This window comes from Poromitra crassiceps (assembly GCF_964638095.1).
Source record: "Poromitra crassiceps genome assembly, chromosome: 17".
In the NCBI taxonomy this organism is placed as follows: domain Eukaryota; kingdom Metazoa; phylum Chordata; class Actinopteri; order Beryciformes; family Melamphaidae; genus Poromitra; species Poromitra crassiceps.
Window position 1 is genome coordinate 30,597,890 of NC_139635.1, and position 23,514 is coordinate 30,621,403.

Consider the following 23,514-nt stretch of genomic DNA (forward strand, 5'->3'; position numbering starts at 1 on the left):
CAACACCACTCCAAGGTGCTCTGGGGGTTATAAAGCCCATATGTCATTCGGCATGTCCTGTGCATGTCTTTATTATATCTTATGGCCGAGCCCTGACCCCATGACCCCCGACCCCCGACCCCACCCTCAGATCCCACAGTGGAAGTGGTGAGCGAGATGGAGGACCTACAGGTGGTCGAAGACCAACCGGCTGAGTTCATCTGCCAGTACTCCAGGCCAGTCAAGGCTCAGTGGAGGAGAGACGGGCAGCCATTGCGGCCTGATGGTCGAAGGGTGGTAGTGGAGCAGGACTGGAATGTGGCTCGCTTGTACATTAGCCGCGTGTCCACTGAGGACAGGGGCACATACTCCTGTGAGGCACAGGGGACCTGCGTGGTCGCCTCACTGCATGTGGAAGGTGAGCTTCCCTCCACATGGAAAGAGCCCCTACCTTCATGAAGTTCCCCTCTCCTAAAGCTTTGAAGATTAGTCTTACAGCGGGAACACACCAGAAGCATCCCCGACGCGGAAGCGGTTTCATTTTGGCGTCCATCTTGCGAGTTTCTCACGAGTTTCCAAGTCTGGTCTATTTTTGATGCGAGCCACGAGCGGCTGCGTGCAGTGAGGCATGAAGTCAGTACAAGTTGTGACCGACACAGAGCAAAACAGAGCGAGGCGCGGAGCAAAACGGAGCGATTCTGGTGTGAACGGCCAGGCTCCTGCTCAACGCTTCGGAGACGTTTCTGGTGCTGGTGGCTGTTATGGCAGCGTCATATCTAGCAGTACTGTAGCCCATGAAAATGTAGTCATAGGGTTGTCCAACTGCACATCCACATCAACCCTTATAAAAGTATGAATGTGTAGCTTATGTGCACTTTATGCAGCAGTGTTTTCAGCTCTCATTTCTGTTTGAGTGTCTGTCTAATATGTTCACATATATTTGACCAAATCCTAAAGCTCATCACAATAGGCTACATCACAAAGCTTGTGTCCTTTGTCAACAACAACTCAAAAGGATTGACCTTCCTAAGAACTTGGGTTATTCCTTGATTGTTTTTTTTTTTATTATTGTGCTCTCGTTTTTTCTTCACTTTCACATTTCCACTCTACAGCCAAACCCATTGACATTGTCCAGGGCCTGGAGAACATGGAGACCATCGATGGTGGCGAAGCGCTGTTTGAATGTGCTCTCTCCCGTCCTGAGACCAAAGGCGCCCGCTGGCTTCTCAATGGCAAACCAGTGCAGGAGTCACCTAATGCTGAGATCGTGTCCTTCGAGAGCGGCTGTCGTCATCTGCTCCTGCTGAAAGAGTTGCACGTCGAAGACAGTTGCACAGTGACCTTCCAAGCTGGCACAGCCTCCTCATCTGCCCAGCTCTCTGTCAAGGGTAAGTCATCCAAATCAATGCCAGATCCTTGATGAATTTTATTCATAGTAATATTTGCACTGAATATAAAACATGGTCTAATAAATATGATAAGCCCTTAACTCAGGATAATTACCTTTTCATAATATGGGTTTTCTCTGCTAAGGCTGGAAACTCGACATATTGAAGGGCCTGGAGGACAAGGTGGCTGCGGTGGGGGAAAAGGTGGAGTTTTGTGTTGAGCTGACTGAGCGCGTCCCTGTGGCGGAGGTAGCCTGGTATGCTAATGGTGTTGAGATAAAGCCCAGCGACCTCTGGGCCATGAGGGCCGATGGCTGTTTCTATCGCCTCGTCCTGAGACAGGCGCCTCTCCTGCCCGAGCAGGAAATCACCTTTGCTGCTCGAGATGCTCTGTCTTTGGCCAAGCTCACCATCATCAGTAAGTGCTGGAGAAACAGTCCAGCTAGAGAAGAGTGTTATGCTGAATGATTCTAAAAAGAATTCCAGTAATCCTCTTTTTTTATTGAGAGACTGAATTCACAGTTTATTTTCTTCTTTCTCAGTGTTCATAGATGCCTCTCACTCTCGTTGCTCCTCTTCCCAACAGCTGTACCTGATCCTCCAGAGGATCCAGAGGTCCTCAGTAAGACGACGCAGTCTGTTACCCTCTCCTGGTTCACTCCTCTACATGATGGAGGAAGTCCTATTCTGGGCTACAGGGTGGAGATGCGGCTGGTAGACAGTGCCCTCTGGCTGCCGTGTCATTCGGAACCTGTGTGTAACACAGAGTTTGTGGCTGAAAACCTCATCCCGGGAAGTGGCTACAGGTTTAGAGTGGCGGGCATCAACAGAGCTGGCACTGGAGAGCCTGTCCAGCTGCCTCAGACAGTGCAGCTTGGTGAGTGGATGTGATTTCATTCATGAAATAGACTGACTGTCAACGGTGCACTTGCTTGTTCGCTCAGCTCTCCTCTATAAAACCGAAGAACAGTAACTGCACACGTAGTGGAACTGTAAAACAAAAATAATAATATCCTATTGTTAACAATATTAGTGCAAAATACTCAATAACATTATTTAATGTGCTTTTTGATTATATGAAATCGAGTCATACCATTTTAGAGCACACAAAAAGGACTTAGTTGTTGGTTTTGTAGGGCAATGCTGTCTAACCGCTGACTATAACCATCTATTTACAGTGACTGTGCGTTTACTGCTCATCTTAGCCTATGGTCCCTTCAAACAGTAATGACGTTTGTGAGTCTCATCGGGTTTACTGGTTATAGGCTATTGTTCCTTCAAGAACATAATAAAAAAAAATATATATATTTTTGTTAATTTAGCCTAATATTAAAAAGCTAATTTGTCCAACTTGTCTTATGAATAATTACAGCACTGTAAAAGAAAAATACCAGGTTGCCATCTACTGTATAATATATGTTTCTGTTTTCGTTGTTAAACAGAAGCACCTGTGACAGTGACACAGCCACTAGCCTCCCTAGACCTGCTGGCAGGTAAGATGGCGTGTGGTGTGACACTTTCCTATGGGTGGGGGGCAAGTCAGTTACATGGCACAAAGAGCCGGAGGTAGGGAGTAAAGCCCAATGTCCACCAGCTGCAGTACGGCTCTGTGTGGCCGTGGGACGGGTGCCGGGACAGACTCTTGCACATGTAATAGATGGGCAACACATCTGATCTGGCAAAAATACGCACCTCTTCTATTTCTGTCGGACCTGCATGCCTCTGACAAGATTACATGGGTGTGGGTCTGTTGATGCAGCCGCATGGAGCCGTACCGCAGTTGGTGGACATATGCTTTAAGTACCAGTTGGCCACAGAGGGAAAGAGACAGGTACTGTTGATTAGGGATTTTGAAGCTGCTGGTCAGAGTGTGTACACCCGTATGGCCTCTACTGAGGCCAAGAACTCTGTCAAACTCAACCTGAAAGGTAAATATGGAAACTTATGCAAGTTGTATTATGTTATAGACCTCTATATACTTATCCCACTCTAAGTCAATTGAAGGCCTTTGGGAAGGGTGTTTATTACGGTAAGTTTTGGTAAGTAGAGTTTGAATAGTTCGGTTCTGCCACCAGTTAGGTAAGTTGTGTTGTATGGATACTGACAATTATATATTTTTTAAATATATAATTATAATATAAAATATTTACATAGCATTATTGGATACTCCATTGTGGTTATAGGTACAGAGGTAAAGGAGGCAGAGACTGAGGAAGGGGAGCAGCCCAGCCTGCCCCCGGAGGCTGCTGACGAAGGTGACATCCATGAGCTGTGGGAGGTGTTGTCCAAGAAACGCCGTATGAGCCGAGAGCCTACTCTGGACTCCATCTCTGAACTACCTGAGGAGGATGGTAAAGGTGGTCAAGGTAAATCAGAACAGAAGGAGGTTAAGGCACCAGAGAAGATGGACATTAAATCACCTGAGAAGGAGCAGGCTGATGTGGCTGAGAAGCAGGCTGCTGTGGCTGAGAAGGAGCAGGCTGCTGTGGCTGAGAAGCAGGCTGCTGTGGCTGAGAAGCAGGCTGCTGTGGCTGAGAAGGAGCAGGCTGATGTGGCTGAGAAGCAGGCTGCTGTGGCTGAGAAGCAGGCTGCTGTGGCTGAGAAGCAGGCTGCTGTGGCTGAGAAGCAGGCTGCTGTGGCTGAGAAGGAGCAGGCTGCTGTGGCTGAGAAGCAGCCAGAGCCCAAACTGCACATCAGCTCCGAGGATGAGTCCGTTTCCGGCGGTCCGACGCTTGTGTCCTACCTGAAGAAGAGCAGCAAGTCCTCTCTCTCAACAGCCACTCAGGGAGAGACTCTGTCCACTGAGGACAGGTTCTTTGCACACTTCAAGATGTCCGATGAAGTAACAGTGCAGCAGACCGTGGTGAAAACAACTACAGTTCAGCAGACAGATGCAAAACAGATGATTATAGAAGAGACTGACATCATGGAGATCACTAAGGAGGATGAGCCTGAGCTCAGAGAGGCTGCCATTAAGATACAAGCTGCCTTCAAGGGCTACAAGGCCCGCAAGGACATGCGTCCTGTGTTCAGAGAGGTCTTTAAGGACCAGACTAAGGAACCTAATGGCACCATACATCTGGAGTGTGTGGCAGAAGGTAAACCTGACAAGGTGCGCTGGCTGAAGGATGGAGAGCCCCTGACCGACGGCAAGCACCACCATATCGACATCTACAATGACGGCACCTGCTCCCTTGTCATCACTGCCGTCACCACCAAGGACACTGGGGTCTACATCTGTGAGGTCACCAACAAATTTGGAGTGACCTCTCATAGCGGTAAGGTGACCGTGGGAACAGTGAGAGAATCATCCGGGCGACGGCCACTGACGGTGGGCTACAGTGCTGACAGCGAGCCCGAGAGCTCCTCGGGCAGCGAGATGGACGAGTCTCTGAGGCAGGCCAGTAAACGCCTGCGTCGCCTCCTGCGCACGCGACTCCCACCCGATGTGGAGGAAGAACCCTTCCTCAGCGCGGACGAAGGAGACCTGCGTCCCCCAGATCCCCACTCGTACCGCGAGGACGAGCGCTACATCTACATCCGCTTTGATTCCCGGGCCGATGCGGAGGTGGCCTCGCAGAGGTTCCAGACGATGTTCACGGCCCAAGGGGTTCCTGTGGAGACGACCATCCTGGAGGCGGGGCCCGTCAAAGTGGAGCTGCGAATTATGAAGATGGGGTACACGCAAGACGGCACACAGACCCCCACGCAAGATAGACAGTTGCCTGCATTCATGGCTGGAGCCCCTGGTAGGAAACACAAGAGTAGCTACTCTTTCTTAAGGATTAAACATGTTACTAATTGTGTACTATATAGGTTTTTATTCAATCATCAAAAGTAACAAGATTTTCTGTACATTTTCTGTTATACTAAGAAAGTGTCAGATCATTAACATGTTCTGCTTGTATCAGTCTGTTAATTAATTTACTACTTAATCATATTAAGAGTGTTTAATTGTTAAAGTAAGTTTGTATCTGCTGAATAAATGTGACGTCCATAATGTGACATGTGATGTCCATATTGTCCACACTCCGCTGTCTCTCCTGCTTTACTGTCCACTGTTGTGTTTGTGTGTTTGCTGCGAGCCTTACTAACTTGGTGAGTTTGTTTTGTGTTTTCTGAGCTGTTTCAAATCACATTTCCCTTGTCGTCTACTCACCCTAAGTTTAGTATTCTTTTAGCATTTTATGTGGCTGTGGATGTTAGTATGCATTTGCTTTTAATATGCTGCAATTTCTCCCTTAACTTTTGTATGTATTTCTCAATGTATGCACCCATTTCGAGACACTTGTCTCTAATATTGACTCAATCATGCGTATCATTCTATCTTTTTTTCATTATTCCTTGCATGTCTTCATAAGGTAACATTATTTGTACTTGTCATTGTTACCAATGTCATTTAATTTGACCTATCTGTACTGGAAACTGTATTTAACCCTAATCATAAAAGATTATTTGCAGTCATTTTGGAGCAAACTTTTAACTTTTTAACTTTTTTTTAAACCATTTGTTTCTTGTTACTCCAGCTGCCCCGGTATTCTTGACAGAGCTGCAGAGCCAGGACGTCCCAGATGGTTACCCGGTCAGCTTCGACTGTGTGGTCATTGGCAAGCCCCCTCCCAATGTGCGCTGGTTCAAAGATGGCAAAGTGCTGGAGGAGAATGACCATTACATGATCAATGAAGACCAGGAGGGCTGCCACCAGCTGATCATCACCACTGTGCTGCCCACTGACATGGGGGTCTACCGCTGCATGGCTGAGAACAACAGTGGCATCGCAGCCACTAAGGCTGAACTCAGGGTCGACAGTGAGTGTGACACACACACACACACACACACACACATGCACGCACGCACGCACACATGCGCGCACACACACACACACACACACACACACACACACACACACACACACACACACACACACACACACACACACACACACATTGTGTAAATGGCAACACTTAATCACAAAGTATCTCCTGGAATGCATTCAAAATCACAGATTGATGATCTAACAATGTAAAACTAAAGCTTACACTTCTGAAACTCAAACTGGTTCTCATAAAGGTAGCACAACATCACACACACACACACACACACACACACACACACACACACACACACACACACACACACACACACAATGTGCCCCTGATTTCACTCATGTTTGTATAAAACGATCCATCCATCTCTTCCCTCAGTGTCTTGCAGCTCTGATTACGACACTGCAGCCGATGCCACTGAGACATCTTCCTACGTCAGTGCCAAGGGCTATGTGTCCAGGTGAATTTACTATGAATTTACCACCCTTTTTCATGCCAATCTCTGTTTTCCCAGCTAGTCTTCAGAAAGACATACACAGTGAAATGGATAAATATTGCATGCTTTAGGTTGCACTGTTCTCTCCTCTCTCCTCAAGCAGGGAGACTGAGGCCTTTGAGTCTGTAGCCGAAGATGAGCAGCTACCCCAAGTGGTGGATGAGCTACATGATGTTCATGTCTGCCCAGGTTCACCCATCGCTAAGATGCAGCTCAAAGTCAAAGGTAGGTTGATTAATCAAGGTCAATTCACCTCTGGTCAACAAAATATCAAACAGTGCTTTAGAAAGATCGACATGATTCATTTGTCTTCCAGGTTTCCCCAAGCCCAGGGTATACTGGTTCAAAGACGGCCACCCTCTGCGACCTTCACAGAGGGTTCTGCTGCAGGCAGACAGGGATATTCATGGCTTAGAGATCCTGGAGGTGAAGAGAGAAGATATGGGAGAGTACTCTGCTTACATCAGCAATGCCGCCGGTTCTGCATACTCCTCTGCACGACTGCTAGTTCTGAGTATGTCTGCTGCATATGCCTAAATAATTCACAATGTAAAAAGAACATGAGATATTTTATGTTAATTTAACGTTACAAGTTGTAACTGTGATGCACTGAGGTTTACAGATACAGTAATAAATTATGTTTCACTTCAGGTCCGGGGGAGATTATGCCTCAAGATACTAAAAAAGGTACTTTGACATTTACCATACAGACAGGCACAGGTAATAGGAACGAGGTACATTTATGATATCTTATATGATGATACTGCTCTGATGTTACACAACGTTTTTGCAGACTCCAAGGAGCCCTTGGTCCCACCACGCTTCCTTGAGAGGTTCACCAACAGGAAGGTGAAACAAGGAGCCAGCATCACTTTGTCTGTCAGAGTGGAAGGTTTGTTCTCCTCACTGTTTGACATTGTAAACATTGTGTTCAATGTCTTCCTTTAGTGCAGGTCAATGTGCTAAGCCTAGCTTCATCATAAGTACATACAAACTGGGTGTCTGGGTAGTAGAGTTAAAAGCACTCACCTACCACTGCGGAGACCCGCGTTCCATTCCTGGCAGCGGTACTTCCGACTTGGTCAGACGTTCCTACGGACACAATTGGCTGTGTCTGCGGGTGGGAAGCCGGTGGGGTATGTGTCTTGGTCGCTGCACTAGTGCCTCCTCTGGTCGGTCGGGGCACCTGTTTGGCGGGAGGGGAACTGGGGGGAATAGCGTGATCTTCCCACGCGCTGTCCTGCTGCTGAAACTCCTCACTGTCAGGTGAAAAGAAGCGGCTAGCGACTGCACATGTCGGAGGAAACGTGGTAGTCTACAACTCTCCCCAGCAGAGAAGATGGAGCAACGACCGGGACAGCAGGGGTATTGACCAAGTACAATTGGGGAGAAAATGGGAGAAAAAAAACGTATCAAAATAAGAAAGAAAAAAATACATGGAACCTGAAAAGGCCTGATTTTGCCTGTAGAAATGTCCACCTCAGCCTCCTTGCATCTCTTAATCTGGAGAGATCCAAAGAGATTTCATGATAGCAGGATGAGGACTCAGTAATGCATCTTAAGAGTTGCACTAGTTGTCAGCTTATCTGTCAAGCTGTATACATTACAAAACTCTCAATACTCCCCTCCGTTCTCCCAGGTTCTCCTGCTCCTATGGTCAACTGGCTGAAGGAGGAATCCATGGAAGATGTTCTATGGATCAAGCCAGATACCACGGGGTACAAAGTAGCAAGTTCTGGACGCCAGCACAGCCTCATCCTGATGGACGTGGGCACAGAGTACACCGGCACCTACACCTGTATCGCCACCAACAGGGCAGGACAGTCCATCTGCACTGCTCAACTAGAGGTTGATGACAGTAAGGAAAAAAGTCAACTCAGCACTTAAGATGGAAATTACACTGATCTATAAGTATACCCTTAAATCAGACGGCAGTCGGTAGATCTGCCAGTGCTGAATAATTCCCCAACTTGCAAAGCTGCAGCCTTGGTTTGTCTGTTTGAGTTTAATAGAAAATGAAATGTGAATGCAATGATGTTGGACCTTCCCGTTAGCACATGCACACAGCATAATGGTTATAGCAACAACAACAAAAAACAAAATCGTCTAATGGCGGAAATCCCAAATTCGTATCATCACCAAAATCTACTCAACTGATCCTAGGGCTAAGGGCTCTCTGTCACAATTTTACCCAGATCTGTTTGTGCTTTTTGAGGTATTTTGCTAACAGACAAACAGTTGAGGGTAAAACATATATATTTACATGTTCTTTTTTTTTTCTTCCTAGCACCACGGCCAACGCCAGAGACCAAAGTCCCAGCGTAAGTTTTTGTTGGAGATTTGGAATCATATAGGAAGTAATGTGACATACCGGTATATAGACATTGCAAATGCATGTAAATATATAATAAAATGAAACACTTCATTCTGTTTAGGGTTCTTGGGATTACAGTTAGTCCTCCTGAAGAGGAGGTTAGCAGAGGAAAAGGTGAGCTATTAAGTTACCAATATGATATATAATATATACTGTTATAATTACAATATTGATGGTGTTATTCATTTCCTCTTCAAGAAGGTAAAATGACCTACCTAGGTGACGTTGGTTCAGAGGAATTCCTCATGAAACTCACCACCCAGATCACTGAAATGGTATCCGCTAAGATCAGTCAAGGTGAGTAGGAGCCATGGACTGTTCCATTTGTGCTGTGAAATATTGGATTCATTGATTTTAATTTCACAGACATTCTAATTCCAATTTACAGCACTTCCTCCTATATACGGTACGTACTGAACACTGGTGAGATATGTCCTGACCTTTTGGACAATCTGTTGTGATAACTTGCTTCAGAGAAGAGAGCCATTCAAGATTTCTGTAACTCACAACCTTGTGAAGTTACAGAAAGGCTTGTAGTAGTGTTTTGTTAACATTTTTATATATAATTGGTGAAGTCTGAATTCAAAGGCAATAGCATAATGCTATCTCAAACTATCTGCTCTTTGTTATAACAATTAACAAGAGTTATGGATGTAACTACAGTTCTATGAATTCTGGTTGAATGCCAGATGCTCAAGACTGGATATTATTTGTCTTATGTATGCAGGTCAAGGTCATACCAGCAAAGCCATGTATAAAGCAGAGATGCTCCAGTAATCCAGCTTTTTCACAGCAGCCATCTTGTGTCTAAAAGGCAGTAAGTAACACAGGTGCAAGCAAAACATTAACAAGGGCCCCAACACTGGAACACCTAAATGGATTGGAAGTTGGAACCCCTCATTAATGTTCTGCTCGCACCTGTGTTACTTCCTGCCTTTTAGACACAAAATGGCTGCTGTGAAAAACACCAATGCCAGCTGTTGCTTCCATGTAGACAAAGCGATAAGCCGCCAGCCACTTCTAAATCTGTAGGGAACATTATCTTGACTCGACCTGGATTAGCAAATTATCTGCAAGAAGATAGAAGGAACAGATGATGGGAGATTACATACTTTCATGCTTATTGCTTCCCTATGTCATCCTAGGTCACAGGTTACTGTATTGGTACCACTGACCTAAATAATATGGGCAGAGCTATCCTATTGATCTTGGTCTCCCGTTTGGAGTTGAAACGTTGGCCGTCACCATCTTGATTTTTCGTCAGCAGAGTGGGAGGGAATGGGTTGAGTCCTTCCGCACCTCACGTGAGATGGGAGTTTCCCAGAGCCGCAGCTCCGCCTGCTATTGGTCCATGATCTGCAAGCTGCGCGATCACTGGACAGGCGATCTGTCAATCACCCCCTTTTCTGTCATCTATTTTACTCCAAACGGGCGAGTTATATATGACCCCCCTACAGTTGTTATGAAAAGGTGAAATTAGCTATATAGACCAAAACCGTGTTAAGGGCCAGGCTGTAAAGATGTTTAATTACTGTTACAAAGTGGGGCATTTTAACAGGAATGACGGGACTTCTGAGTCCTGCCTCAAGTGGCCATTCGAGGAATTACAGCTTAAACAAAGACTTCCGCCTCTTCAGGGTGGGCTTGCCCACTGATTGGTACAGTCAACTTGCACGTGGGTGAGACGGATAATATCCAGCATTAAGCACTGCCTCTGGTGGTCAGGAGGAATTAAATAGAACCACAGGTTATGTCATGTTACGATAAATCATTAATTGTGTCCTCACTGGTATGAATGGTTATGCCAGTTGTTAATGCTAAAGATGCTTACAAGTATATGAACAATTCCAACATAATATTACATACAGAGCTTCTTTTGCTCATTGTTTTGTTACGTGGCAAATGCAATCGGAAAACAGGTTTGGGGCAATTCAGTGAATTGAAACTCCTGATTCAAGAATTGTGAAGGCCTCATTTAATCTGAATGCTTTAACACTTCAATTCTTGAATTAGAATTCACTTCTGAATATAAAAGGAATTGCCAACAAACCTGATGGAAAAGGAGTGTTTCTTCCCTGCTCTCTAGTGCTTGCTTTTCAGTGTGTACTGGGCATCCATGCGTGTATGCCTTACTGCCTCTCCTTTCCTCACATCATTCCATTTTCATCTTTTACAATCCACCAATTCAACAATCCAACTATTCAAATACTCATCTAAGCATTAATGTGTTATTCAGACAGCTCACAGAATCAGCAAGTGCTCCAGTGGATGAAATCATGGCCCAAAACATCCAGTATGTATCCCCAGTGCATCAACCTTCACCATAGCAAATTATTTCCACAAGGAGTAGGACTTGTTAACTTTGTTCTCTTATAAAATAAGCGCAGTGATGAGAAGGTTTTTTGGTATTATTATATGTCTGAGGAGATGACTTGAGGAAACCATTTTGGCTTAGACTTATTCTCAGAATCAAAAAGTCTTCTTAGGGCTCACCCGTTACCGTTAGTGTGTACCACGGAGGCATAGTCCCTCGTGTGGCCGACCCAGGTTAGAATCCGAAGCGTGGTCCTTCACCGCATGTCAGTCCCTCTCTCTAACCCCACCTTTCCTCTCTGCCTACTCTCCTATCAATAAAGATAAAAAAAAAAATCCTCTTATAGGAAAAGATTATTTGGTGGACACCGCTGCTATCACAACAATTCCCTCATTTGCCATATCAAGATTATAAATGATATGAAGATGAAATATAAAGTAAACATATTTTCCCTCTCTTGGTTCTGCGCTCTCTCATACCTCGTTATGCATCATCATTGAGTTTTTTTTGCTGTCTTGTGAAAAATGGATTTGAAGTGACTAGGGAGTCCCACCAGCTGATGACTGAAATACATGTTAAGGCAGACATGTATGTGCAGAGCTCAGATCACACAAGTGCTGCCTGCATTGTAGCTTTCTCTTGCATGCTGTTAGAATACTAACACAGCCACTATACTATTTGAAATCCATTGTTGTGCAATTTATAGCAGCACTAATTTATATTTGCAAGAAATTTATTTATTTTGAACTAATAACATCATTCAATATCTTTGTTGATTCAAGTAATGATTATGCTCCTTTGAAGGACTCATTCAATGCCATGTTAATTCAGCGCTATAAGAGGCACATAGTCAATTATTGCTTGAAATGTGTTTTTGATTTTATTATTATTTTTTGCCTTTTCTCCCCATTTTCTCCCCAATTGTACTTGGCCAATTTCCCCCTTGCTGCCCCGGTCGCTGCTCCATCCTGTGCCGATCTGGGGAGAGCCGTAGACTAGCACCATGCTTCCTCCGACACATGCACAGTTGCCAGCCGCTTCTTTTCACCTGACAGCAGGGAGCTTCACCGACACGACATAGCACGTGGGAGGATCACGCTATTCCCACCAGTTCCCTTCCACCCCGAACAGGCGCCCCGACCGACCAGAGGAGGCACTAGTGCAAATTATCTTAATTGTACCTAGATTGTGTTTGGCACACTTTACCTGTCTTCCTCTGATTTGTGCCCTCCCTCCTTCTTGCTGCCCCAGCCTCGTTACGCGTCCCAGGTGCTGACAGCGATGACGAGACCAAGACCCCCTCCCCGTCACCCCATCACGGTCGCTCTCGTCCTCCCTCCCTCATCGTTGACTCTTCCTCTGAGTCTGATGAGGGTGATGCCAGGGGAGAGGTGAGCTATGGAGACCCTCAGTCTGCTATATAGTGGTATATTAGTACATCAGATAGAGTGGTATAACAACATATTAGATTGAGATAACATGACATTTTTGTGTAACGCAGACTGACAGCCCCTTTTATGTTGAATACATATGTCTGCATTACTTTACATCTACAGATGTTTGACATCTATGTGGCAACGGCTGACTACAACCCGACCATCGCAAGCAAAGAATCCATCTCTCTAAAGGAGGGCCAGTATGTCGAGGTGCTGGACTCAGCCCATCCACTCAAATGGCTAGTCCGGACCAAACCCACCAAAATGACCCCATCCCGCCAAGGCTGGGTCTCGCCTGCCTACCTGGACAAGAAACTGAAAGTATGTCTCAAGACTATAGCATTTTCCCCATCAATGCAACATCTGTACTCTCCTTTTCACAAGCATTAGCTGAGTTTCTTCAAGCCATTTGGAAAGGTGAAAATAAAAATGACTTAATGATGGTGCTCTTATTCCAGCTCTCTGTCGATACGGGTGACCTTCCAGAGACACATGTAGAAGAGGTTTCAGAGGGTGAATACAAGAGGAAACTATCGTAAGTACAATGCATCTACAGACACTTAAGGACCCGTTCACACTTAGTTATAGTTATTTTTTTTTAATGTTTTATAGTTGCAGTTTGAGAGCCATTCTATTTACTTATAACGATTTATAGTTTATAATTATTGTGTTAAGTGTGAATGGGCCTTTAGCAAGTATTCTAAAACAGCAACCAAAGGTGCACCATAACCAACATGCTTCATCATATTCTTCCACGTCTCCAGCCAACTGATCCAGGAATTGATCAATGGTGAAGCAGAGTTTGCCAAAGAGATGGACTTCTTTACGTCCCATCACCTGAAGCATGTGGACAGTCCTGAAGTTCCGTCTGATGTCACCAGCCAGAAGGAGGCCATATTCCGCAACATTGGAGATATCAAGGCTTTCCATAACGAGTGAGTGGCATTCTACTCATTACATTACATTACATTACTCAACTGATGTAGTAAAAGAAGACAGAAAGAGTGTGTCTGTGTTGTGCGTCCGGGTAGTGCAGCGGTAGATTCCCTGCCTACCGACACAAGGGTCGCAGGTTCGAGCCCCCGTGCTCCGGCTTGGTCGGGGTCCATACAGGCACAATTGGCCGTGTCTGCGGGTGGGAAGCCGGATTAAGGGTATGTGTCCTGGTCGCTACACTAGTGCCTCCTCTGGTCGGTTGGCGTCGGGGGGAGGGGACCTGGGGGGAATAATGTGATCCACGATCAACGACCGGAACAGCAGGGGGAATTGGCCAAGTACAATTGGGGAGGAAATGGGAGGAAATCCGAGGGGGGAAGGAAAAAAGAGTGTCTGTGTTGTTGTGTGTGTCGGGAGTGGCACACTGTATCCAGAGAATAATTTGCATCGTCTCATCCGAACAAGTCAGTGGAAGACTTTTGAGATATAGGGTTTCCTTATTTTTTAACTGATCAATTCAATCTACTGCTGTTTTCTGTAGGTCATTCCTCCCCAAGCTGAACGAGTGTGACACAGATGATGATGTAGCCATGCGCTTCCTGAGGAACAAGGAGGGCTTCGAGAACTACCTCCAGTATCTTGTCGGTCAAAGTCTGGCTGAATCTGCTGTCAGTGACAAGACCGTCCACCACTTCTTCAAGGTAACACAACTCCTTTCCTGTTGAACTGTGGGTTGTACAATACGTTGCAATATTACTTTATTGTAATGGCAACTCTTTATTTTACAGTCACCTTAACTACTAGGTATTTACCAGGTAAAATATAGGTAAAATATAGAACCAGTCAGAATAGTAAGTTACCAAGTAATTATAGTTGTAGTAACTAATTAGATTAATACTTGGAAACAGCTCAATTACTGACAAAAATCTATAAATCACCAAATCATCTTTTACCAATTCTGTTTTTAAATATTTACTAACTTAGTTACAGCTGTAATTTATTTGGTAACTTAACTACTTTACTTTTTACCACCCTGTCGTCATTACCTTGTACATACCCAATCGTTAGCGTGTCTGTATAAGGAAAAGGGTTACTGTTGCAATTACGTGGGTTAAAAAAAATATTCTTTCTTTCACTATATTATAGGAATACACTGAGAAAGAGCAGGCCAGTGCAGATCCTGCAGAGCCTCCTCTTCTCAGCATCAATGCCTACCTCCAACGGCCGCTGGAGAGGATTCAGAAGTACAAAGCCATCCTCAAGGTAAAATATTTTTAACAGTAGAATCACAGTGGAATCTTGTGAGGTTTAGCTGTCTGCCACTCACTGGTATTCTGATTTGATCCAGTCTTCATTGCATCATGTCACTTTATCTTATTGTTTTTATTAAGAATTTGAAAGCAGATATAGTTGCCGTTGTAATTTCACAAAATTCCATCTGACTTTTGCTTGAAATCCCTGCTTCCCTATAATACTACCTGTCACTCTTCCCATCTTTAGGAGCTGATCCGGAACAAGGCGAAAAATGGTCAGAACTGCTGCCTCCTAGAGGAAGCCTATGCCATGGTGTCATCGCTTCCTCAGCGCTCAGAGAACACCCACCATGTGTCCATGATCGAGAACTATCCCGCCACTCTGGACGTACTAGGAGAGCCCATTAGACAGGTAAGAGCTATTATGGCAGTGCTGAGTAATAGTAAGTTGGAGTCTGAGTCATCAGTGATTTTATTATATTAATAATAATAATAATTATACTGTTTTATTTCATTCACTTTATGTGTGCAGACTGCTAGTTTCGGTCTGCATTTTCCTATTTTTTTTTTTATTGTATTTAACGTTTATTTAACCAGATAAAAAGCATTGAGATAGAAATCTCATTTACAATTAGTTTCATGAGCTTTTGTGCCTGTGCTGCAGCAGCCAGCGTCTGCTCGGCATATCCATCTCATCCACGTTGCACTTTACAGCATCACGTTAATGCACTCATTTTAAAAACCCAGGCCTTTGTTTTCTTCACCAACAAAGTCAACTAACCGCTCTGGCTCGGGAAGCTCGTAAGAAGCCACTTCAAGCTGTAAAGTCTATATTTAGGACTTGATTTTGTTTGATTGATGGTTTATTCTGTTTGTTTGTTTTTTGCACCAGGGACCCTTCCAAGTGTGGGAGGGGGCTCCTGGAGTTAGGACGTCTTCTAGAGGTCACCACCGCCACCTCTTCCTCTTTAAGAACTACTGTATAATCTGCAAACCCAAGAGGGACAGCAACACTGATACACAGGCCTATGTCTTTAAGAACATGATGAAGGTAAGACCTTTGCTATAATTACTCTGTCCTCATCCTCGTGTTAAGGCTCTTACTGTCATCTTTCCTCTCTCATGGTCTGCAGCTTGACTGATGTTTGCTGCATTCTTCGTTCTATTGCAGCTGAATAACATTGACGTGAATGAGACGGTGGAGGGTGACGAGCGTGCCTTTGAGATCTGGCATGAGCGTGAGGACTCTGTGAGGAAATACACCGTGCAGGCCCGCACCGTCATCATCAAGAACTCATGGCTGAGAGACCTCCGAGAACTGCAGGAGCGCTACAGCATGCTTGCATGGAGTGAGTGGGACACGCGCACGCACGCACACACACACACACACACCCACACACACACACACTCACAAATACATACATATCTGACTCTTGTTCTTTGCCTCATTCTGTTTTCTATCCCATATTGTATATATTTACAGTAATTTATGGATTTGTATCGTAATATTCTCTCAAAATCCACATCCAGTCATTACCTTTCACGCTTATGCAGAAAACAAGCTACAGAGTCAAAGCCCTCGCCGAATGCACCGCATTGCTTGTTGCCTATTTGTACTATGTCGTAAACGGAGTCCACTGCACAAGAATTTCACACGTGGTACTTGTACCATGGAGTGACAATAAAAATCTTGAATCTTGAATCTTGAGTCTGCCGGCGCAGCTGCCGTGCAGCTCCCCGAAAATGTGACTCGATGTAGCTGACACGAACAGCAAGTATAATATTATAATGTAGAGAGAGAGTGAACGCTATTACCAAGTACATGCACTACATCTTCTCCTTGGGCTAACTTCTAGTCATTGAAATCCTAGTGAAATTACACAATTTACTCATATTGCTGGACCCGCTTGTCAAGCTGATGTTCGAGTATATAGGTGTAGCTGCCGTCGGCAAGGCTCCAAGTGGAGGCTGATGTTGGAGCATGTTCCCAGCTTGTTCACTCAGCTTGTTCTTCCAGGTCCTCCTGATTTTGATGAAATTCTGGCAGACTGCACAGCAGAGCTCAGACAGACTGTTAAGCTGGCCTGCAAGGCCACTGGAATGCCCAAACCTACAGTCACGTGGTACAAGGGTAAGAGACTCCTCCCCCCCCCCCCCCCCCCCCACCATTTCTGCTTAACTGGACAGTATATAATGAGGAGTAACAGCAAAGGTGGGTGTGGGTGTTTGAGTGTTCTTCTTCTTCTGGAAAAATGGTACAGTACATGCCCTAAATGACTGAGTAACCTTCATAAAAAACAGTATCTGAGACCAAACTATGGATGATGTGACTACGCTATGATTCATCAATGCGTGTGTGTGTACTTGTTGGACTCAGATGGCCGTGCAGTGGAGGCAGACCCTCATCACATTGTCATTGAGGATCCTGATGGTTCCTGCACTCTGATCCTGGATAACATGACAGCAGATGATTCTGGACAGTACATGTGCTTCGCCACCAGCTCAGCCGGCAACGCCAGCACTCTAGGAAAGATCACTGTTCAGGGTAAGTGGCATTTGATACCCTAATGTTTTCTATTTAAAATTATAATGCACTATAAGAAAGATTCTTGTTGACCATTTGGAATTAGTGATGGTTTAGGAATTGGGGGGACTTGATGAAAACCCCTCTCTAGAGGCTTTAATGTGTATTACATTTTGAGGTGTTCCTTGCAGTGCCTCCTCGTTTTGTGAACAAGCTGAGGAATGCCACCTTTGCTGCTGGTGAGGACACTCAGTTCACCTGCATCATACAGAGTGCACCCAGCCCCAAGATCAGGTAGGCACCCATCACTCGCTATATATGACCATAATAACCTTTAGATGAAATGTAGGTCCTTCATTCTGTCACTCAATAGCCGTTTTCCCACATGCGCTTTGTACCGCTAAATGACCGGAACGTGGTCTATTGCCTGCATGTGGGAAAGTTGTTGTGCCGGTATAAGCGCGACCCCGTCGTCGCCGACATTTCACCAGTTTCGAGCCAGTCAGAAGAGCGGTATGCTCTTAAGGGAGACCAAGCGGGAAATGGGTCCAGTCATTTTCCGCGACAGCGGTCCTTCTCTCATGGGCGAGGTGTAGCCTACACATGTTGCTTAATGTTCCAGCGGGCATAATCTAATCATTCGCGCACATTAAAGCAAACTGGCGAAATGATCTTGTGATAATAAGAGCGGTAGCCTATGTCAGCTTCATGTGTGGGCGTGCTGATTTCCGAAGGCAAGGCAAGCCCGGACACATCAAACGAAGCCAGTCTGTAAAAAGTGCTTCAACGCGACGCAGGTGAACGGATAAACATCGAACCAGCAACTATTTCTCTCAGATACGGATCCCAACTTCTTCAAAGTGCATCATCTAATCATTCGCGCACATCAAAGCAAACTACTTCCACATTTCGCTTCGTGCATTTGCTTTCTCTACATACATACAAGCTCCCCCCTCCCCCGCCCCCCAACATACAGGCAATTTCGCTGATAGATTCCCACTAGCCTAGGTAAACCCAGCCCCCACGTGACCTGCTCTCTCAGTTCCCAGTCACTGAACAGGTCTGAGAGCAGGTCACGTGGGGGATGGGTTTACCCAGGCTAGATTCCCACATGCGCGAGCCGAAGTGTGAAGGGAAATGTCCGATATTGACTTACAGGTAATTTTCTGGTACGCATGTGGGAAAACGGCTAATGTGTTACCTTTCGTCTCTGACTGTACATACTTGTGTGTGGTCAAGGTGGTTCAAGGACGGCAGGCTGCTGACTGACCAGGAGAAGTATCAGACCTACAGTGAGAAACGTAGTGGAGTGCTGGTCCTGGTAATCAAATGCCTGACAGAGAGAGACCTGGGACACTACGAGTGTGAGGTTGGTCTACAATCAAACACCATGTTCAAATCTTTGTTATTTTAATTAATATGTAGACCAGCGCTTCCCAACCTTTTTCGACTCATGGACCACTTGAAAATCTCAATGTTTGTGGCCCACATCCAACTGAGGCCAAATAATGCATTCTCAGAGCACTTTTTTATATTAACGATAAAAGGAACTGTCCATCAGCACCACACAGAAATCAGAAACTAAATGTGAGGGGCTGTTAACAAATAATTTATTAGAAATTAAATAATAATTCACCAATGGAAAATGCATTCTCATACATAATAATATATTTTTTTTTCATGAAGATCGTAATGTTTTGCTAATGATTTGGTGGCCCACTTGCAATAGCTTCGCAGCCCACAGGTTGGGAATGGCTGATGTAGACAGAAAATAATGAGCACCAACACTAGCTCACTCTGGATCATTTTTGGATCATACTTAGTTATGCACTGAAGGGTTGATTTAAGTCCGTTGACACCATCTAAACACAATAACACCCATTTGTTCAGTAGCCTAAAAATATATTCCCTGCCGTTGCCAGTTGTCCAATCGTCTTGGAAGTGCCAAGTGTGCTGCTGACTTAGCCCTGCCCTCTGCTGTGGCTCGCACTGGAGAGCAGGCCATCAGCATTGAAGGTAGGAACTCACATTCATACTCTCTCTCATTCTCTTAATATAATAGGCACATCTTTGTTCAGTCTCTGAATATGTAATAATAATAATAATAATGCCAGTTTATAGATGCATAGTTTGATGCATCTCATATTGTAGATTTAATTCTTTTTAACTCTAGTCTAGTCTAATCATCTTGCTTTGTCCATTAAGTCTCATTGGTTGTGTTTTCCCCGTAGTCACTGAGCAGGAGACTAAAATGCCAAAGAAAACCATCATCATGTAAGTGTGATTAGGCTCAAATGAAGCATGTGCATGAAGCATGTCTGTTACCTGGTTTGACATCATGCCATCCTGTAGTGTAGACAACACCTCTACATCTTATACCATCCTACCATCCTGTAGTGTAGACAACACCTCTACATCTTATACCATCCTACCATCCTGTAGTGTAGACAACACCTCTACATCTCATACCATCCTACCATCCTGTAGTGTAGACAACACCTCTACATCTTATACCATCCTACCATCCTGTAGTGTAGACAACACCTCTGCATCTTATACCATCCTACCATCCTGTAGTGGAGACAACACCTCTGCATCTTATACCATCCTACCATCCTGTAGTGTAGACAACACCTCTACATCTCATACCATCCTACCATCCTGTAGTGTAGACAACACCTCTGCATCTTATACCATCCTACCATCCTGTAGTGGAGACAACACCTCTGCATCTTATACCATCCTACCATCCTGTAGTGTAGACAACACCTCTGCATCTTATACCATCCTACCATCCTGTAGTGTAGACAACACCTCTGCATCTTATACCATCCTACCATCCTGTAGTGGAGACAACACCTCTGCATCTCATACCATCCTACCATCCTGTAGTGTAGACAACACCTCTGCATCTTATACCATCCTACCATCCTGTAGTGGAGACAACACCTCTGCATCTCATACCATCCTACCATCCTGTAGTGGAGACAACACCTCTGCATCTTATACCATCCTACCATCCTGTAGTGGAGACAACACCTCTGCATCTTATACCATCCTACCATCCTGTAGTGGAGACAACACCTCTGCATCTTATACCATCCTACCATCCTGTAGTGGAGACAACACCTCTGCATCTTATACCATCCTACCATCCTGTAGTGGAGACAACACCTCTGCATCTCATACCATCCTACCATCCTGTAGTGTAGACAACACCTCTGCATCTTATACCATCCTACCATCCTGTAGTGGAGACAACACCTCTGCATCTTATACCATCCTACCATCCTGTAGTGTAGACAACACCTCTGCATCTTATACCATCCTACCATCCTGTAGTGGAGACAACACCTCTGCATCTCATACCATCCTACCATCCTGTAGTGTAGACAACACCTCTACATCTTATACCATCCTACCATCCTGTAGTGGAGACAACACCTCTGCATCTTATACCATCCTACCATCCTGTAGTGTAGACAACACCTCTACATCTTATACCATCCTACCATCCTGTAGTGGAGACAACACCTCTGCATCTTATACCATCCTACCATCCTGTAGTGTAGACAACACCTCTACATCTTATACCATCCTACCATCCTGTAGTGTAGACAACACCTCTGCATCTTATACCATCCTACCATCCTGTAGTGTAGACAACACCTCTGCATCTTATACCATCCTACCATCCTGTAGTGTAGACAACACCTCTACATCTTATACCATCCTACCATCCTGTAGTGTAGACAACACCTCTGCATCTTATACCATCCTACCATCCTGTAGTGTAGACAACACCTCTGCATCTTATACCATCCTACCATCCTGTAGTGTAGACAACACCTCTACATCTTATACCATCCTACCATCCTGTAGTGTAGACACACCTCTACATCTTATACCATCCTACCATCCTGTAGTGGAGACAACACCTCTACATCTTATACCATCCTACCATCCTGTAGTGGAGACAACACCTCTACATCTTATACCATCCTACCATCCTGTAGTGGAGACAACACCTCTGAATCTTATACCATCCTACCATCCTGTAGTGGAGACAACACCTCTGCATCTTATACCATCCTACCATCCTGTAGTGTAGACAACACCTCTACATCTTATACCATCCTACCATCCTGTAGTGTAGACAACACCTCTACATCTTATACCATCCTACCATCCTGTAGTGGAGACAACACCTCTACATCTTATACCATCCTACCATCCTGTAGTGGAGACAACACCTCTGAATCTTATACCATCCTACCATCCTGTAGTGGAGACAACACCTCTGCATCTTATACCATCCTACCATCCTGTAGTGGAGACAACACCTCTGCATCTTATACCATCCTACCATCCTGTAGTGTAGACAACACCTCTGAATCTTATACCATCCTACCATCCTGTAGTGTAGACCTCTGCATCTTATACCATCCTACCATCCTGTAGTGTAGACAACACCTCTACATCTTATACCATCCTACCATCCTGTAGTGTAGACAACACCTCTGCATCTTATACCATCCTACCATCCTGTAGTGGAGACAACACCTCTGCATCTTATACCATCCTACCATCCTGTAGTGGAGACAACACCTCTGCATCTTATACCATCCTACCATCCTGTAGTGGAGACAACACCTCTGAATCTTATACCATCCTACCATCCTGTAGTGTAGACACACCTCTACATCTTATACCATCCTACCATCCTGTAGTGGAGACAACACCTCTGCATCTTATACCATCCTACCAAGAAATATACCTTGTGAGCTAGTTTGTCAACATGCACTTTTTTTTTTTTTTTTTTTTACTTTTTATTGACAGATTATTATCTTTACATACTTGCATTGTATACATTGTAGATATGTACTGCCATAGGTTTTTTCTTTTTTTAGAGAAATAAAAGAAAAGACAAAACCACAACAGCCGCAACAGCAGCAACAAAACAAACAAACAAAAACAAAAAACAAACAAACAAAACAGGGAATCGACTTTTCACTTTTCGACATTCATCTTGGATCCAAAAAGATCAAATCTGGCCTAATGGGTTTTATATATTGAACCCAGCATTCCCATCTTGAGGTAAATTGTTCTACTTTATGATTGATAACATGCACAATATTCTAACAAGTTTCAGGTTTGGAAAGACTATTACTGCGGTTGTTGGCTTTGTGACACAACTGAATGCATCATTCTTTGGCCTAGCAATCTAGACAAAGCTTGATAAAGGTGCCATGGACTCAATTATGTTGTGTAGGCAGATGGGATCAATGTGCACCTGCTCTATTCAGTTCACAGCCAATGACCCTTTTCATGGGGGCCATTTTGTGTCAAAAAGCCAGGGTAAACAAACACAGGTGCAAGCAAAACACTATTGAAGGTTTCCAACTTCCATTTTTTGTTAGCTGGAAACCCTCATTACTGTTTTGCTTGCAGCTGTGTTTACCCTGCCTTTTCGACACAAAATGGCCCCCGTGAAAAGGGTCTGTTGGGTGTGCCTGCCTCTCTTTCCCTGGCCCCATGTATGCATTATCATGTAGTATTTAAAGTGTGAGTGTGAAGGGCTCTACCACAAGGATGATGAAAGGAGGGGCTGTTCTCACTGTGGTGTTGCCTACTATAACTAGCAGCCTTACATTTGCAGCATTTATTTGATACCAAGACTTTACACTGTTGTGTTGATCGTCCTGTTTAATGAGAATAGGCTTGTTTTTGTTTGTATTCCATTTTGGGCAGAGCGTCTCACTTTGGCCTTAAATGGCATCCAGTATGGGTATGAGACACTGCGGAGCGCGACATCATTCAGAAACCACGCCCAAAACACCCCCCAATCCTGGCGTTCTCCTATGTCATGTGTTGCACACAAAGATCATATATGCGGAAGATGAACATTCCAACTTACTTCCTTGACAGCTAGATCCACATTTTTCTTCTCACCAATTCTCAATGGCTTCCTTGTTTTGCTCGGGAGTA

The 23,514-nt window shown here is 44.7% G+C and overlaps 1 protein-coding gene across 1 annotated transcript in view; it reads left to right on the forward strand.

The window, feature by feature from the left end:
• The window catches only part of obscnb (obscurin, cytoskeletal calmodulin and titin-interacting RhoGEF b), a gene marked incomplete at its 5' end in the record, with an annotated part of 85,995 nt that overhangs the window by 59,938 nt on the left and 2,543 nt on the right, over window positions 1-23,514 (forward strand). The window contains 32 exons of the mRNA XM_083653515.1: window positions 131-397; window positions 1,092-1,367; window positions 1,513-1,785; window positions 1,954-2,244; window positions 3,551-3,807; window positions 4,042-5,116; window positions 5,894-6,175; window positions 6,572-6,653; window positions 6,793-6,914; window positions 7,006-7,203; window positions 7,341-7,376; window positions 7,483-7,581; window positions 8,329-8,547; window positions 8,977-9,010; window positions 9,125-9,177; window positions 9,262-9,360; window positions 11,300-11,356; window positions 12,629-12,768; window positions 12,934-13,134; window positions 13,272-13,348; window positions 13,578-13,748; window positions 14,291-14,450; window positions 14,896-15,012; window positions 15,250-15,414; window positions 15,895-16,053; window positions 16,174-16,351; window positions 17,020-17,133; window positions 17,380-17,547; window positions 17,718-17,820; window positions 18,766-18,895; window positions 19,449-19,542; window positions 19,758-19,800. Of these exons, the coding sequence (XP_083509641.1) occupies window positions 131-397; window positions 1,092-1,367; window positions 1,513-1,785; window positions 1,954-2,244; window positions 3,551-3,807; window positions 4,042-5,116; window positions 5,894-6,175; window positions 6,572-6,653; window positions 6,793-6,914; window positions 7,006-7,203; window positions 7,341-7,376; window positions 7,483-7,581; window positions 8,329-8,547; window positions 8,977-9,010; window positions 9,125-9,177; window positions 9,262-9,360; window positions 11,300-11,356; window positions 12,629-12,768; window positions 12,934-13,134; window positions 13,272-13,348; window positions 13,578-13,748; window positions 14,291-14,450; window positions 14,896-15,012; window positions 15,250-15,414; window positions 15,895-16,053; window positions 16,174-16,351; window positions 17,020-17,133; window positions 17,380-17,547; window positions 17,718-17,820; window positions 18,766-18,895; window positions 19,449-19,542; window positions 19,758-19,800 (5,740 nt within the window). The remainder of the gene's footprint in view (window positions 1-130; window positions 398-1,091; window positions 1,368-1,512; window positions 1,786-1,953; window positions 2,245-3,550; window positions 3,808-4,041; window positions 5,117-5,893; window positions 6,176-6,571; window positions 6,654-6,792; window positions 6,915-7,005; window positions 7,204-7,340; window positions 7,377-7,482; window positions 7,582-8,328; window positions 8,548-8,976; window positions 9,011-9,124; window positions 9,178-9,261; window positions 9,361-11,299; window positions 11,357-12,628; window positions 12,769-12,933; window positions 13,135-13,271; window positions 13,349-13,577; window positions 13,749-14,290; window positions 14,451-14,895; window positions 15,013-15,249; window positions 15,415-15,894; window positions 16,054-16,173; window positions 16,352-17,019; window positions 17,134-17,379; window positions 17,548-17,717; window positions 17,821-18,765; window positions 18,896-19,448; window positions 19,543-19,757; window positions 19,801-23,514) is intronic.